At 41.7% G+C, this 18,201-nt stretch overlaps 1 protein-coding gene across 1 annotated transcript in view; it reads right to left on the bottom strand.

The window, feature by feature from the left end:
- The window catches only part of nfasca (neurofascin homolog (chicken) a), a gene marked incomplete at its 5' end in the record, with an annotated part of 66,331 nt that extends 55,773 nt beyond the window's left edge, over window positions 1-10,558 (bottom strand). Inside the window, 3 exons of the mRNA XM_079266293.1 lie at window positions 126-231; window positions 2,859-2,876; window positions 10,465-10,558. Of these exons, the coding sequence (XP_079122419.1) occupies window positions 126-231; window positions 2,859-2,876; window positions 10,465-10,558 (218 nt within the window). The remainder of the gene's footprint in view (window positions 1-125; window positions 232-2,858; window positions 2,877-10,464) is intronic.
- Window positions 10,559-18,201: the final 7,643 nt, after the last annotated feature.

Here is an 18,201-nt window from a genome sequence, read left to right as displayed (position 1 = left end):
AACTGGATCTGTTCCATAAAAAAACAAAGAGCAGAGGACACATGTGTGTGAGCGTGTTGTGAGGGCAGTGTGTGTGTGTGTGTGTGGGTGGGTGGGTGATGGGTGTGTGTGTGTGTACTGCTTACGTTGGCACTGGGTTGCCCTTGGCCTCACACTCGATGATGATGTTATCTCTGGGGTCGACAATGTAGTCCTTCACTGACTGTTTGACTATGGTGGGGGGCTGCTTCACTGTGGGGGAGGGGACAGGGAGAGAGAAGGTTACAGGTATAATAAGGCTGTGCACAGATAATGCACACACACACACACATACAGCATTGTGTGCTCTTTAGACAACATGGGTTTTTAATAGTTCAATACAACGATTTACAGGAAGCTTTCCTAGAGATCAATATACCAATTTCTTGTGTTACAGTATTACAACTCAAGAGGAAGGGAGGCCACCCAGCTCATGTAAGCTGACAAAGCCATACAAATGGATTTAGTTTCCAATATGTCCAGTAGCAGCCATGAAGATATCTTTGGTTTGTGTGTAAATCATCATACACTGTAGCTTCACTGAAACATTTGTGTCAGTAAAGTTGTCTCACCGTGTAGAGACAATGTTTTACTAAGTTTAAAGTGACATAAGAGAAAATGTAAGGTTCAAGAGTTTATGGGAAATTAGCTCAACATTAACCCAGATGCACCTTATCATCCATCCTCCTACATCTCATTACATACTGCTCTTAAATGAACATTTCACCAACCCCAGTGACAGGTAAATAGTGACTCTTATGTGTGTTTATAGACACAAACAGAATCAGATACATCTGTGATTCACCAAAAATAAAGCCATTCCCTCCAATTACAGTGGAGTTTAAGAAATTTAAGAAGAAGCTCTGGCAATTCGTTCAGTCAGCTGTGATAACCTCATGACCTTATGAATAGTGACATTACTAAAATGTGTCCAATGTGGAGACACAAGCAGTCAGAAGATCGGATAGATTGTACACAGACTCATTTGGAAGTGACAAAAAAGGCAAACAGTAAAACTGTCCCTGAGCCTCCATCAGAGCTTAAACTGACTTCCTGGATCAACCAGTGCAGGTACAGTTGATTATCTCAGCATTTACCATGGTGAGTAAATATCCTCATAACTAATACAATAAATGGTAACAACAACCCCAGTTGTGATAACCTGCTGCTTTGTTTATCCCACTATGTTTATTCATTAGTTATAAACTGATATCTGAATATGTGTGTTTTCAACCAATGATCAACATCACCGTTTTTCAAACGTAAAAAGCTACTTAATATTGAGCCATTTACCCAGAATTCTTGTCTTACTCTGAAGCAGGATAAAACTGGTGTTATTCTATAGTTTTCTTAATGTCAAAACAATGGATCTCTATGAATAATTGTTGAAACTAATTATTTTAAAGAGGTTTCAGTAATTTTCTTAAACAGCGAGTCTCTGTTGTACTTTAACAAGAGGAAATAGTGCTTTTTTTGGGGGACTATGTTTAGTGGCGGATTAATACACATTTGTTGTTATGGTGAATATTTGTGTATTTGAGGACGGTGTCAATCCCACATTGATACACACAATTATTTTTCTTTTCAAGGGATTTGTTAACGTTAGAGAAGCTATGGAATATGATCTTACCTTTTAACCTTTTAATCTCCAATAATTTATCTTTCTGATTTAAATATATTTCACATATCAATTTGAACCTATCTGTTCTTATAAATAAATAAACAGATGATAGTTTCCACCTCCCCAACGGTGTTCAGTCTACTATACATATTTAACGGCTCATCAAACCCCTCAACTTTACAGACACACCACGCAGCCAACATTTTTCTGACTCAGATTCTTAAACCACCTCTGAGTTATAAATGCTCTACTGCTATTAAATAATACTGGTGTTCCCTTAGTGTATTTCAAATGCACATTATTTACTGTTTCTTCCAACCAATGACCTGTTTGACTCTTTCAATCCATCATTCACTCGCATTCATTAACAACTGTTGGGGATTTGAAAGCATTTTTTTTTAATCACAAATGCAAAGTATGCGTTTACCAAAAAATAGATTAGGGGTAGAAGGTGCTTTCTCATTCAAATCAATGTAGCAGGATGGTCGGAGCGGCGGCCATTTATATGTGTACTGTTGCCATTGTGATAGTTGTAGCCAGCTAACTTTCGTTTAAAGTAAACCAAGTTTTTGTTGAGGTTTTGCAAAACGAGCATTGGAGTAGAAAACGTACGAAGCACAGAGAGCAATAGTTAATGAGTAAAATAAACGTAATGCCTCATTTAAACACTGTTGCTACAGGAAAGCACATTGCTATCGCCATTATAGTTACAACTTTGTTTGGCTCATTTCCTGAAACCAACTAACTAGCTGACTAGTTAGCTAGCTTGCTAGCTCCACCATGCTTTAGTGCTACGCTGGTTATAGAAAATAGGCTAAACAGTAGGCTGGTGGACATTGTCGCAGTTAGCTAACTAGCCAGCCATCTGTCTCCGGAGCTATGTCCGCTCTCTTACCGGCAAGCTGCGACAACACTTCCTCTGACGTGTGTTGTCAACATAACAACAAAATACATTTTCTTTTGGATTACTCAAAGGACCAAAAACTGTTTAATGACCATTCTACCCCTATTCTTTTTCTATGAGTGTATTTTACCTCTAGCAAGATAAAAAAGAAACTGTTGCAGACAAGCTAGGAGCGACAAGCTAGGCGCGACAAGCTAGGAGCGACAAGCTAGGAGCGACAAGCTAGGAGCGACAAGCTAGGAGCGACAAGCTAGGAGCGACAAGCTAGGAGCTGGTGGGACAGAAACATTAGCAATGTTAAAACGAAACACTTACAGTCTTGCAGGATCTTTGCTGTTAGTCCAATGTAAAGCCAAAGAGAGACAGGGAGAAGCATGGACAAACAGTAATGTGATTGTTAATCGTTTTAGAGACATATTAACATGTATAGTACTATGTTATAACATATTTTTCATGTTACGTTATGTTCAACTCAGTGGTTCCCAGCTGGCACAGGTGCATTCTGAGTAAGCCGTTGGTTCAACTTTGTAAAAGAAATTTTGTGAATTTTCTAAAAGTGGATTCATTTTTAAATACTGTTTCTGTCCTCCTGGACTGCTAACCAACTTTACAGTACAGGTGAACACCAGTATGACACAGTATATACTCAACTTAGTTTTACTTACACTGAACACAAATGGAAAAAGAGTATTATAAAGTGAAGTACTGGCCTGAGTTGAAACCCAGCCGGAAAACCACTTTTCTTTTATCAGACCTATTCAAATATGTTGGAAAAAATATTCCGTAGACCGAACAAGTTGTTTTTATGTTGTGATATCATACCTAATGGTTAGCATTGGATGGATGGAAATAAACAGAGTGGGTATTACGTTGGCCTACTGTGAACTGATGGTTGAACCCTAATGCTACGTTCACACCGGTCGCGTTGATCCTTTGACGCGCGTCGAGATTACATACAAAGTCTATGCACAGACGCGATGAGACTGGCGCGCCGCGATTTTGCGATGGCGCGGCGCGTTGGACGCGTTATTGCAGTGCGGTGGACGCGGTGGACGCCGCAAAATCGCCAACACGCGAGTTGAAATTTTTCAACTTCAGCGACATAATCGCGTGACGCTGTGGCGCGATAGCCTATCAGCGTTGAGTTGCTCCCCCTGTCATCACTGGCTTCCTGCCGTTGTTGAATCAGGAAATAAATCCTGTAGCCGTCTGTGTTCACCCAGAGCGCTACGATACCTCATATCAATAGAGACCGGACCAAACTATGTGTATACATGTGTGTGTGTAAACCATACGGTACAAACAATGAATAGACGCTGCCGTATTTACGTCTACGTGACGTTATTGAGTGCTGGTGGAGCTGCTACGATGTTAGCATAGCCTAGCACCGATCCATCAGAGCTCCATTGAGAAGACCAGTAACTTACAAATCGGTATCATTACGTAGTTATTTCGGAGTCCCTTTTTGTCGGAGAAGACAAGTACAAATCGGCATCATTATGTAGTTATTTCGGAGTCCCTTTTTGTTGGTTTATTGCCGTTGAATCACAGCCAAATCAGTTTATTTAGTGTTCCTACAGCTGTAGTAAACAGCGACCGGTGGCTTGCTAGACACAGTGAATACAGCTCAATACAATCCACGGAGCTCCTCTGAACAATATTATGAACCAGACATGACGGCGTTTGGCATTCCGATGTTTGAGGGACTTCCACAACACGTACAAAACACGTACAAACACGTCCTTATTCCTTTCACGGTTGACAGCGGAAAGAAATGGCTGCCAGGTGAACGGCTTCCAGGACGATAAACCACGCCCCCTCTCCGGCGCTACGAGATTTTGCGGCGTTTGGTGTGAACACAACTGGCGGCGCGTTGGACGCGATTGTGCAGTGCGTTGGACGCTTTTTTGCAGTGCGTCAAAAAATCAACGCGACCGGTGTGAACGCAGCATGGCTGGACCAGTTGCGAACCACCGTTTGAGCTTACAGTTATGCCGTGTAGAGTTAATGCTATAAAATCATTAGAGAGAGAACTGTGATCTGCAGAATGAAACACAGAAACGATCACTCACCTGTAAGGCGTTCCCGTATCAGCAAAGGGAGAGCAGTAAGGAGGAGACAGACAACACACAAGTTATGATTTAGATTATAACGCAGTGTCATAACTGTGTATTTCATTGAAAATAATGGATTCGTAAAAGAATGGAAGCATAACCATAACTGCATATAAAGCTGCTGTATTCAGGAGGCCAGCACATGAAGTCTTTAAAGGTCTGCACTGTACGTAGTTTTTACTGATGTAGTTGTGGAAGGATTTGCAGACACTGTTGACATTATGATAAAACCAGGGAACGGATCCTTTAAGGCAGCCCACTCATATTTCCTAACTTAACCAACCGCAGAAAATAAAAGTCACAGGAGAGACTACAGATGTCCTGCGCAGCTTTCTGCTTACTGCTGGTGACGAGGCAGTTTGTTTCCTTCAGACTTTCATTTCATTTCATCTCAGTGAGTGGGGCCATGACACGTTTTTCTTAGGCAGCCAGATTCTGTACGTGATCACAAGGTGTTTTGGTTTCTTCATCGCCAATGAAAGTGAGGAGTATACAGTGAGGTGTGTTGCACCCAATAATGGGATCATTTCCTGAAAATGTAATACAATTGACACCTAACCTGATCAAAAATGCAATGTTACCCAATGCAGTGATTTGAGAAATAACATAATAAAATGTCCTGACTGAACTGCTGATGTAAGAACTTTGACAGACGATGTAATAATGTAAAAGGGATGTTTTTTTCTCCTAAATGTAAAGTGTGCAAATATAGAAAATGTATAACACTGTTAATGTCATGTTTACTACTGAAAACACTGGTCAACAATGGTTGACATTGTGAACTAGGCTTTAAATTTTAAATTTACAACAGATTGCAAACGTTGTTATCATGTAAAAATGCAAAAGGGATTCTTAGTAAATGAAGTGTCTCCTCTTCCTCACCTGATCTTACGAAATGTCTGCTTTCAAATCCATTTTGAAATGATGAAAAAGGTTGACCTTAGTACTTAAATTTAGTACAAACTTATTGACTTCTACTTTAGTCCACCCTCATGGATTATGATGGAGGGGATGAAATCATATATTTAGTTAGTTTTAAGGGGGGCTTCACCAAGAAAGCTTGAGAACCACTGCTTTAACTTGTAATAAAAGTATAATGCTGATTTTCTAGCTACTCTTTACACTCCTGGTGATTTATTTCCTGACTAGGCAAAGTTAGCATCACTTTGTGTCGAGAATGGTTCACAATAACGTAATAAGGTATAACATTATTGATAAAAGTGTTATTACAACATCAGTCAGGACATTTTATCTTCTATTGGTTGAGTTATTACATTATTGGGTTTTATTACATTTTCAAACCATATTCAATTCGTAGGAAAGTGATACATTACTGGGTGCTACGAGGTGGTAACTGTGGTAAAGTGGATTCAATGTGTCAGAAAAGACTGAGTAATGTGGTATCATACATAAGTACATACTGTATAGAAAGTATAAATCTAGTTCATCCAGTCGTCTTGTAATGAATGCTGGCTTTTTAAAATAAAGTGTTGTGCTGATGGACAGCCACAGTCTGCTAAAAAGACAGGGATCCTACTCAGGGATCTTAGTGTGTAACGGGACTTTTTGTAGTCAGTAATGTAATGCAACACTAATTATTCAACTGGAGCCAAAGATCATAGAATTTAAAAGAACATTTGACCAATTGCTGTGAATAAATACCTCTTAGTGTAGATATATATTTGTTATTATGTTTGCCTGACTGGTCTGCTTTTGATTTCTCCACTGACACACAGAAACACACACACACAAAGATGAAGCGACCCCTATCAGGAGCCTGACCTTGTGTTACAGATGAGCCCTGATAGGGTGTGCTGTGTGTGCACTAATGCATGCTCACATCCATGCTGCTATTCACTATTATATCTTTGTCTTATATATTTGATCCAGTTAATAATGATGACTGTGTTCTGTCCACTACAGTAGAACATTTACTGAACTTAAATAGCACTCATCAATAGCCCTTTAGATATTATCATGTGTAAATGGAGTGTGTGTGTGTGTGTGTGTTAACGTGTGTTGATGTGCAGAAAGCTCTCATCAATAAAGGTCAGGAGTGCAGTTTGCTGTGAAGCCGATAAGGAGGCATAAGGAAGAGAGAGGGGATGGGGCTGCTCATCCTGTCTACTGAATGAAACCATCAACACTCTGTGGAGCATGTGGTGCCGTAGTTAGCTCTGACAGAAAGCCACAAGGGAAGAGCCATTCGGGGTTTGACATTGTCATTCTACATTGGGTCGCACAAAGAAGTGTATTTTATGATGGAGTACAGAGGAGAAAAGCTGCTCTGTAGTCCGGTGATATGACAGCAGATACCTCTGTGCCGCTTCTGGTTCTGATTCTGCTGCTTGAAATTGTGGACCAGAACTTTAAAACCTGTCTAGTGATGATGTTTAAACTGAAGTATTTGGAAAAAAAGGTTAGTTACCTGCAGCACAGGCTTATAAATAAAGCTTTTAATAAAGTACAGTTTGAAAAAAACAGCACTTTATAAAACTATATTAGTTGCCACACCCTACTATAAGCTTGACTTATAACCTCTCTTTCCAGACCTATCGTCTTTGTCTGATCTGTTATTCTATGTGTATTTCTTTCATCTAAGTGATTCCGTCATCTCCATTTTGCACCGAAGCCTATTATAAAAACATAACAAGAAACTAAGAAGGTGTTCAACTCCAACAGTGTTTTGCACATGCAATATCACACATCAGCTCATGCAGCAAACGTGAACACTGTGTATCATACTGAATTATGAATCTATGTAGAAGTCACCAACTGATTCTGTTTATTGTCATAAATAAATAAAATCCCTGATTGTCAGTTTATCACATTGTGGAGAATACATTAAGGAGAGGTCACTGGGTCATAATGGTATTATCCAAACAGTCTCTGTTGGGCAGGGTGTGTGCATGTGCATGTGCGTGTGTGTGTATCAGATCAATAGGCCATCAGAAGTCCACAGTTGAAAGGTCAAGCTTATAAAAAAAACAGAGAGAGAGATGGCGCCATAGGGGGCAGAGGACTAGAAGACAGAGCAGCTGACTGCTGCGAGTGTGTCAGCATGCAGTTGTGTATGCAACATATAGGCCAGGTGTCCTTGGGGCTTTCAGTATCCAATCATTTATCATCACACAATTGTGAAACATTCATCTTCGCAGGGTGTGTGTGTGTGCGTGTGCGTGTGCGTGTGCGTGTGTGTGTGTGTGTGGTGAGAGGAAGAAAAGGCATGACTCCTCCCTTTCTCCTTTGTGCTTTTGTTCCCAACTCCCCTCAGGATTCCATTTAACAGCAGAATCCAGTCAGGCTCTTTTCACGAGTCACAATGGACAGGTTTGAGAGTATGTGTGACTGCATGTGTCTGTGTCGGGACTGTAGCTGTATAATATATTAATATCTGCATGTTGGAACCAAAGAAAACCTAGGAATTTTTTTATTTGGGAGCCACCCAAAGTGATACGCTATCACCTAGGGATCTGAAGCAGTCTATTCTCATGATAATTAAATGTTAATGGGATCTAGCAGCACACCTATGCTTTACATTTTTAAAAATGAATGTAAAGATATTTTAAAACCTTTGTCGGAGTTAACTTATTTATATATTTATTCCTCTAAATCATGTCAACATATTCGAGATTTTTATTGTGTGATAAGAAAACTGGTTTGAAAAATGTCATTAAAATAATTTTAACGAAGTTAACTCTTTGAAAGAGGCCTTACTTAGAGCAAACAGTTTCATTACTTAAGGTTCCATCTAAACCCAGCGGTGCTTTCAACAGGTTGGTGATGATAGAATTGTGATTCTAAGGTTAAAGAAATATTTACCAAGATGACCTTAAGGAGTTGCTCCTGTGAGTTGGTGGACTTAAAAGAAACACAAAATCAATGTAGCAGAGATCACAATATCTTGACTTTTAGCCCCTGGTATAGGTCGAGCTCCAGAAACACTGGATCCTAGACTTCCCAAAATACAACTTGATAGTGTCCTTCCATGCCTGTCAAAACTCCACAGACTGTTTGTTCAGTGTTTATTGAGGCCTCACAAACTGCACGTCTAACCACAATCGAGGAAACCAATTTGAGGCTATAATGGGGCTTGATCCCTTCATATCAGTGTCTGTCTGGTTTAAGGATATGGTATTCATAGGGATTAACAATGCTGATGCTGGTTTGGGTTTCCTGCAGTATCCTGCAGAGCTTCACTGGCCCTCAATATTCGTCTATTCGGATATTCGTTCGCTGTATCGATTATGGTTTTCCAATTTTGGGATTTTGTTTCATTTTTTGTCAATGTGTATGAGAGAGAGAGAGTCCAGGATACAGTCCCGGGTGAGAATCTAGTTACACCGTGAATCCAGCTCAGAGCCCGGCTCGCCCTCTTCTCCACAGTTTACGAGCTAATCGGTCACGGTTGGTGTTGATCTGTCGGACAGATCAAAAAGCTAAAAATGCAAAAATGGGTTGCTAAATATACTTGGACGACCTTCAATATACCTGGGTGGCCCGCTAAAGTAAAGCCTGTGTGTGGGAAGAACAGTATGCTCAGAATACTGGCTGTTGATTAATGCCTAAGCTCCAAAGCCCGAAAAATGGTATTTTGAACAGCCCAAGCTGCATTTTCTATTTATTTCACATGGTGTTGGATTCAGCTGACATTTTAAAGGTTTAAAGTATCTCAACTGCACACTGACAGGAAAAGCTGCCACAGCATGACGATGCATTTATCACTGGGCCTTGTCAAAATAAAGGTCAGGTTCAAAAACATTTGTTGAATTTGTTACAAGCGGTGTAAATCTGGGAATCCTGGTGATCTAGTAGTCTAAAACACAGTGTAGTATGTGTGTTCCCCTCTCTCCACCATGTTTCCTATCTTCACTTTAAGCTCACAATGCCAACAAAAACATGATCCAATGGACTTGCAAAACATCTCTCAAAGGGCAAGAAGCACCAACTTGCAATGTGACTGTCAGGATCCAGGATCCCTGTCTGACCTGTTCGGTGTTACCTCTGTTTCCCCTGATCTCCTCTCCTCATGTGTTCTGTCATTCCCCCGTTTGTTATTGTGTGCCATGTGCTCTGTGTTTGTCCTCTGCCTCCAGACGCCTCCCATGGCCACACCCTTGAGTGTGCACAGCTGAGGACACTCCAGCCGATCACCTCCTGCTGCCTGACACACCAGACTCAGGGCCCACTAATGATTCCCCTGTCACTACATAAGCTCTGGCCCTGCAGTCTGGGGTTGTCAGGTCGTACCGTCTTTCACCCGCGTCAACCCCTGCCCTCCTTGTGTTTACGGATTACACTCCGCCGCTCTGCCCTCCTAGTGTGACACGGACTACTCTCGCCGTCAAGCTGCCAGCTCTCCGGTGTCGAGCCACCGGCCGCACACCGTCTATCTGCCACTCGGGTGTCGGACCACGGGCTCCACACCTTCACACAGTCTAAATAAAACCTGTTAATATTAACTTCTGTCTCCTGTGGTCTTGCGTTTGGGTCCTACCTGTGAACTCTCACATAACAGTGACGGAGCAAACTAACTAACAGCTCCATTGTTCTGGATCAGCTTGTGTCAGCAGTTTGAAGAGTTTGTAAAATGTGAGCTAAAAATGCTTTGCCGAATCTGACACCAAATGGAATAATCAGCACTACCATTCTTGTTTGTTCAAAGTGCTGTTTTCCAGACAGCAGGTCAATGGGGCGGCAGCAGTCCTAGCAGCATTGAGCGCCTTTGTGAATGGTCATAGGTTTTGATCACCATTTGCTGTACCATATTGTGTTAAAATGGATCTGATGATTGCTGAATGACTTACGGTCTTGTGGGACTTCAATCGGTGCTGCTTCGCGACACAGTAACAACACTAATGACATGACAGCCAGGTCAACGTGGCCCCCTTGCCCCAACATCTCTCCCCCTCCGATTGGCCGGCCTCGTCCTTCACCTCTCCTGACTGGCAAGATGGTTCTCCTGACAGCCGAGGGCCTGAGAGTACAGACACAGACACAGAGACAGATGGTTAGGATGAAGACCGTATATCTACAGTATAAACCCTCTGTGTGTAGATGTGTACTGTACGCATCCTGGCATGAAAGTGTGTGTTGACTCTGGGCTACATTCACAGCTGAGTCCTTGTATGGCTCCCTAGAGAGAGAAGCCTAGAAACAATGCCAAGGAGAAGCTCTGTAGCACTGATTGTTAACGTAGGATCAGGCTCCAATCACAAGCTGTTTCACAGTCAAATCTAGAACGGTTTCAATCATCTACCCAGAAATGATGCTGGAGAACAGATTATTGGAATTACACCAATTTGTTTGCTACAATGTTATTATCTTTTAACTTGAATTACAAAAAGGTGTTGAAAGACTTCATAGGACTGGGAAATAGCTCTATATTACCATTTATCATCACCACTGTCATTGTGACAAGATATGAATGAATGAATGAATGAAATTTATTTATAGAGCGCTTTTCACAGACATGATATCACAAAGTGCTTAACAGCAGAAATTTAAAAAAACATAAAAAAAAACACAATGTGACCCTAGGGTCAATAAATTAAATACACAGAATAAAATAAAAAAATAAATAAGATAATAAAAATTAAAACATATTTTAAGAGCAGGTCTAGGACATGGGTTTTTACTCAAACGCCAGCCTAAAAAGGTGTATATATATATAGACTCAAAGGTCTTATCTATATGAAAATTCACACAGGCAAAATGTAATTTGACAAAAACAAATACTACCGTTTGAATAAAAGTTTTATAAAGATGTATTTGTTTCCATCATTCGATTTTGAACACTTAGCTGCAGCTAGTGGGGCACACATACTGGGACTCACATGCACTAAAGGCACACTCAGCTTGGTGGTAACAGCACAGCACTACTAACTTCTTGACTGATCTTGTCAATTTGCTGCTGTCAAACTAGAGGCCACAGATTGTATTAGGAATAAGGGACATATTCTTCGCAGACAGTTTTTTCCACAGGTCAGGGTTTCAAAAGCGACTTGTTGTGTGTTATCACATCATCTAAAATGAGCTTTTCATTTAGGGTTTGAGAGATTCTGTGTTTTGGAGTGTGTTTATTTGATTACAAGCGTCACCCTCACCTGTCGTGGTAGCTTCTTGTTTGTGCTATCTCAACTACACCCATGGCCTTTTGCCCAGTTTCTGGCCTCAGTACCTGGCAAAGATGGCCGCGATTCATAAACCTGTATAGGAGCTTTAGAATGACCCTGATAACACAGACACTACGTCCATGTTCTAAACTCTTCTTCCTGCCACGTTATTCAGCAGCCAGCCCACAAGCCAGAGATTTCTAATTTACTCCCCACCACCTCCACATGACAGCCAGGTCTGTGTACTGGCAGCAATAGCAGGACCACCTGCCCACTGTTAATCCCTGTCCCCCATGCTACCATCTCCCACCAGGATCAATCCTTTACTCTGTTCCACATCACACCAGCACTCAAAGCTATGACAACAGGATACATTAAAAAAAGAGATCAGGTGGGAGTGTGGGGGTGGGTATTTACCATGAGGTTGTCATTTCAAATATCCAGATTGTGACATCACACAAAGGACTGTTGAGCTGTGGAGGACTATGACTTATTGAGTCAACTGTATGAATAAACAATAAATCAAAATGAAAATAAACAAAGTAATGTGAGCTGACGTTAACAATGTTTAGAGAGCATTGCTGTAAAGAGTCTCTTTGTTGACTTCTTTCCACCCCTGCTACTGTCACACTGACACTCAGCCTTCTAAGCGAACATGCATGTCAGCTCTGTGGAGTTCCACTGGAATTTCATGATAATCATACAAACTGTTTTGGTCACAAATTGATCCAAATAGTCAAAACATACACAATTTAGTGTATTATGGTAGCTGTGAAAAGACAAACTGAGTTCACAACAGAAGGGACACAACAGCTCTTTGGCCTGAAACCTGCAAACAACTCCCGTGCACACACACATTATGCACAAACCATCTGGGGGTATGTCAGTCCAACACTGTCCAAATAAATAGCTAATCTGCCCCTGGGGAGCTAATACACCCGGCTGGCATGATGTGCCAATCACACACTCAAAATGCAGGGATGCAGATGCACAGGGATGTACAGCACATGGTCACACATGGAGACACACCCCTACACACTCTCATTCCACTCAGCATACACACACACACACATATAAAGCACATATATCTCTGTAGTATCACCCCATCTCTGTTTATTACTGACATCTTTAGAACACACACACACAGAGGAAAAACAGCAGAGGGAAGGGATTAAGAGAAGAGCATGCCACACAGTCCAATATGAGCCTTAAAACAGAAATCTACTTTGAATTGCAGATTTATTCCCAGAGAGAAATCAAGATAAGGAGAAGAGAAATAGACAGAGAGGAGAGAGAGGATGGCAGTGAAAGCTCTGAAATAGGTCAGTGTTTCTTCCCACATGTGGAACTCTACACACCGCAGTGCATTATAAATGACAGCACACGATAGGCAAGAAATAGGGTCAGTGAACGTCACATACTACATACTCCACATTACCACACATGGAACCTCACAGCTGGAACATAGCAGTGTTGGGGACGTAAAGGAGCGTGTTTGGGTTATCAGCATTTAAGAAACTGAATTCTTGACATCAATACAATTATTAATGATTATTAATAACAACGGGGCACCACCCTGCGAACAGGGACCAATAACCAAACGATAAAACTCAAGTCTCATAATTAGTAGTCACTCATAATGTCAATAGTCTGCGTATGACACATTCAGTGACAGTGAAGGGTTAAGTTCGTACACGGGCTACTACATACAGTTTTCATGACACACATATCCAAAAGTAATCACAGACGACTGCTCCTTAAAGTATAACAGAGTTTATTCAATCTAAATGATCAGATCAATTAATACTGCAACCAACAAACACTATCACACAATTTTATGTCTACTACCTAAAGTCAAATGAATAAAATGGATGAGGATGTGTGTGTGTGAGAGGAGGGGGGTGTAACCTATTCAATCAGTGATGAAAGGAGGAGGGGCAATCTAAGAACTACTGCCAAGAACTACAAACCAAGATGGCGGACAAAATGGCGGAGATGTGGCTATATGTAATCACATGTGCCGATGCCAATCGACTGCTAGGGGTTTCCCCAGGGGCATAGGCCCTGGCTATGTGTGTGCAGGTTAAGAGAGAGAGAGAGAGAGAAAGGAAAGAGAGCAAGGGGGGGGTCAAACTCTGCTGTGGTGTCTTCTGAGGATGAGAAACAGCTGATCTTACACTGCACAAGTCTACCGCTGTCGGCAGCTTATGCAGTGATAGCCACGGCTCTCACCTCACTCACAGAGTCGATTTAATGAAGAGAGAATAAAACAGAACGAAATGAAATAAATCAAAAATAATCCCCAAACAAAACAGTCATAGCAGTTAATACACAATACAACAGAGCTTCTCTGGTCCATGATGATTGCGTAAATACCTCCGTATAACGCGACAGTGTCTTAACACAACAGGATACGGGAATGACAATACATAAATGAATAACCTAGATTAAACTAAGGTTATATTAAGCTAAGCTACGCCCAGATACCATGAACCTTACTTGTAGAAGCTTCGGAAAAAAAGGTCAGTCTCCGTGGAGGGATTGTTCTTCCCTCGAGGAGGGGGGGGGCTGATTTTCGGCGCGGCGTTTGAGCTGGCGCGGATTTTGTCCGTCGTGACGTGGCTCTCTCTGGAGCAGTACGCAACGTGATCTGTCCTCGCTGCAGAGAGGAAGATTTAACTTCGGCTGAGGCGACGTGTCGGCGCGTCCCTCCCGGGAATCATCGGTCAGTAGAGGAGTGAGGCTTAGTCGTGATCCTTCTGCCGGCTGTGTACACAAAAAGGGGTGAAGAAGCGGGATAGAAGCTATCCGTTTCTCGCACAGGGATCCGGAACTCAAAATAACACAGTCTGTTTCGACCAGCGAAATGGCATGTGACCTGACAGGGTTTGATGAGGGTTGAGGCCGCGGCTTCCTCGTGAGCCTGCGTCGCCAGCGTGATGCTGGGGAGAGGAGGCTGATGTGTCTTCATGTGGCCAGGACGGATCCAGCGTGAAGATGAAAAAACTCGCTGTGTAATGCTGCGTTCACACCGGTCGCGTTGATTTTCTGCAAAAAAGCGTCCAACGCACTGCACAATCTCGTCCAACGCGCCGCCGGTCGTGTTCACACCAAACGCCGCAAAATCTCGTAGCGCCGGAGAGGGGGCGTGGTTTATCGACTGGAAGCCATTCACCTGGCCGCCATTTATTTCCGCTGTCAACCGTGAAAGGAATAAGGACAATTGCTGCTTTGTACGTGTTGTGGAAGTCCCTCAAACGTCGGAATGCCAAACGCCGTCATGTCTGGTTCATAATATTGTTCAGAGGAGCTCCGTGGATTGTATTGAGCTGTATTCACTGTGTCTAGCAAGCCACCGGTCGCTGTTTACTACAGCTGTAGGAACACTAAATAAACTGATTTGGCTGTGATTCAACGGAAAATAAACCGACAAAAAGGGACTCCGAAATAACTACATAATGATGCCGATTTGTACTTGTCTTCTCCGACAAAAAGGGACTCCGAAATAACTACGTAATGATACCGATTTGTAGGTTACTGGTCTTCTCAATGGAGCTCTGATGGATCGGTGCTAGGCTATGCTAACATCGTAGCAGCTCCACCAGCACTCAATAACGTCACGTAGACGTAAATACGGCAGCGTCTATTCATTGTTTGTACCGTATGGTTTACACACACACATGTATACACATAGTTTGGTCCGGTCTCTGTTGATATGAGGTATCGTAGAGCTCTGGGTGAACACAGACGGTTACAGGATTTATTTCCTGATTCAACAACGGCAGGAAGCCAGTGATGACAGGGGGAGCAACTCGACGCTGATAGGCTATCGCGCCACAGCGTCACGAAGTTGAAAAATTTCAACTCACGCGTTCGCGATTTTGCAGCGTCCAACGCGTCCACCGCACTGCAATAATGCGTCCAACGTGCCGCGCCATCGCAAAATCGCGGCGCGCCAGTCTCATCGCTTCTGTGCATAGACTTTGTATGTAATCTCGACGCGCGTCAAAAAACCAACGCGACTGGTGTGAACGCAGCATTAGAGCTTATAAATCTGGTCTCACAAACAGTGGGGGACCCTTTCTCGGCCAATGGAGGGTCAGGCTCAGGTTATGAGAGGTGGAGTTTCTGGGGTGGACAACGCTCTGATCTGAGGTCAGCTTTTAATGAGGAAGGAAAACATGTGATTAGCTTAGCCAGCCAGTAGGTGGCGCCAGACCCCAACAGCAGCTATATCGCAGGCTGCAAAAAACCTGGGGCCCATTCTTCAAAACAATTTTTACACTGATAACAAATGTTGGCACACATCTTTGCCACATGAATATTGCTATTATTTTTTTAAGCCCTAGAGCAGAGGTCTTCAACAGGGGGTACTGCAGGGGGGTCGAGAAATTTTTGGTTGATTAGACAATATTTCATATTTCTTTTATAAAAATGTTTCCCCAAACATGAATCTGTCCATTATTTTAATAGTTCAGTATTTTATGAAAGATAACATCTATCTATGCATGGCAGTGGCACTAATAGGCCATCACTCATTTTTTGTTTCCACATTCATGTTTAAAACTATAAAATGCATTTCCTGCTGAAAATGCGTTGGAATGCTGAAAGCTGAAATGAATCTCAAAAACATTGCTGAAAATAGATATCCAATTTTTAAAAAATTGCAAAAAGCTGAATAATTCAAAAAGTTGAAAGATTACAAATATGAAGTTATGTCACCCCTCTCCTGAAAGAGCTGAACATTTTCATATTCGAACGGTTTCTGTAGCTTAAAAGAATTCCAGCAGTAGTGATATTTGTTGTAGTAGTAGTAGAAGTATTATTCGCAGTATAAGTATGAGTAGCATTTGAATAAGTACTAGTTGTAGCAGTAGTGATATTTGTAGTAGCAGTAGTAGTAGAAGTTGTCGTCGCAGTATTTGTAATTAGAAGAAGTAGTAGAAGTAGTAGTATCAGCAGTCGTACTAATAGCTGTAGTAGTATTAGTACTGGTTATTAGTACTGGTAGTAGCAGGAATAGCAGTATTAGCAGTTGTGGTATCAGTAATAATAGTAGTGGTAGTGGTCGTAATAGCAGTAGTGGTAGTAATAATATTTATGGTAGCAGTAATAGCAGTAGCAGTAGTAGTAATAGTAGCAACAGCAAAAGTTGTAGTAGTAGTGGTAATACTAGAAATATTAGCAGTAGTAGTAGTTGTCGCAGTATTAGTAAGAGCATTCATTATTTCAACAAAAAAGCCTAATTTTGAGCGAAACGTTTAAATACAGTTAATCCATGAGGCTTTTATTTTGAAAGGGTGGGACTGGGTGGGGGAGGGAGGGGGAGAGGAGACATAATCATCATGTTTGACACATAAACAGAGGTTATTAAATGACAGGCTTCATCACAAGCAGTTCAGTTAGAATTCACTCTCTGGGGCTTTTATTTTGAAATGGGGTGTGGGGGAGAAGGGGAGAGGAGACAGAATCATAATGTTAGATAAACACAAACCGGTTATTAAATGACAGGCTCATCACAAGCATTTCAGTTAGGATTCATTCTGTGGGGCTTTTATTTTAAAATGGCATGTGTGTGTGGGGGGGGGGGCTGGAGGAGGGGGGAAAGACCTCTAAAGATCCCTAAGACCTGAATGACTGTATGAGAGACACAGAGAGATAGAGGAGTGTATGTGCGCATGTGTGTTTATCAACATCACTAATTGGCTCAATCGCAAACACCTGTGTGCCTGAAGCCATTTCATGGAGATAAAACAGGGAAACACCTCTCAAACAAATCATCAAAACTCCCATAACCGTAGCTTCTATTGCTCCGATATTAATAATTGAGGGGAAGAATGAGTTGAAGAACAGATTCTGTAAAAATTGTGTCTAGTGTAAAAAATGTGGCTTAACTGGCGATCTAGAAATGGGGTACCGTGTTCTGTGGAAGATGTTTTTGAAGCAAAATTTAACATTGGTCTCTATGGAGCAGAAAGTTGGTTTTCCTCTCAATTAACGGCTTCCGTGTCAAATGTGGAAATCTGTGGGATTCCACAGTAATTTTTCTACGACAAGGACAATATTAGCTACTTCTACATCCAGAAATTATGCATGAAGAGTGAAGATTGTGGACACAGTGGCAAAATACAAATGTTTTTTTCACAAGAATCTCAAGCTGCTCTTCACTCTAGCGGTGACATCACGCACTCTAAGCTGCGCAATACACACCCATTATAAAGTCAGAAAAGGGCTGAAAAATCATAGAAGTTAAATTGCTGCAGTTCAAAAAGTTTAAAAGATATCAAAAAGCTGAATGTTGGCAATAGTTGAGGGTTTTCTCAACATTTGAAAGTTGAAATGGTATCTGTAGCTGAAAGTATGAGGAAGTTGAAGGATTTGAAAGTTGAAGAAGTTTAAGAGGATTTGTAAATATTCTCCATAGAGATC

Source organism: Melanostigma gelatinosum (assembly GCF_949748355.1).
Source record: "Melanostigma gelatinosum genome assembly, chromosome: 3".
NCBI lineage: Eukaryota > Metazoa > Chordata > Actinopteri > Perciformes > Zoarcidae > Melanostigma > Melanostigma gelatinosum.
The sequence above is the reverse complement of the archived record's forward strand: the minus strand, read 5'-3'. Positions and strand labels throughout refer to the sequence as shown.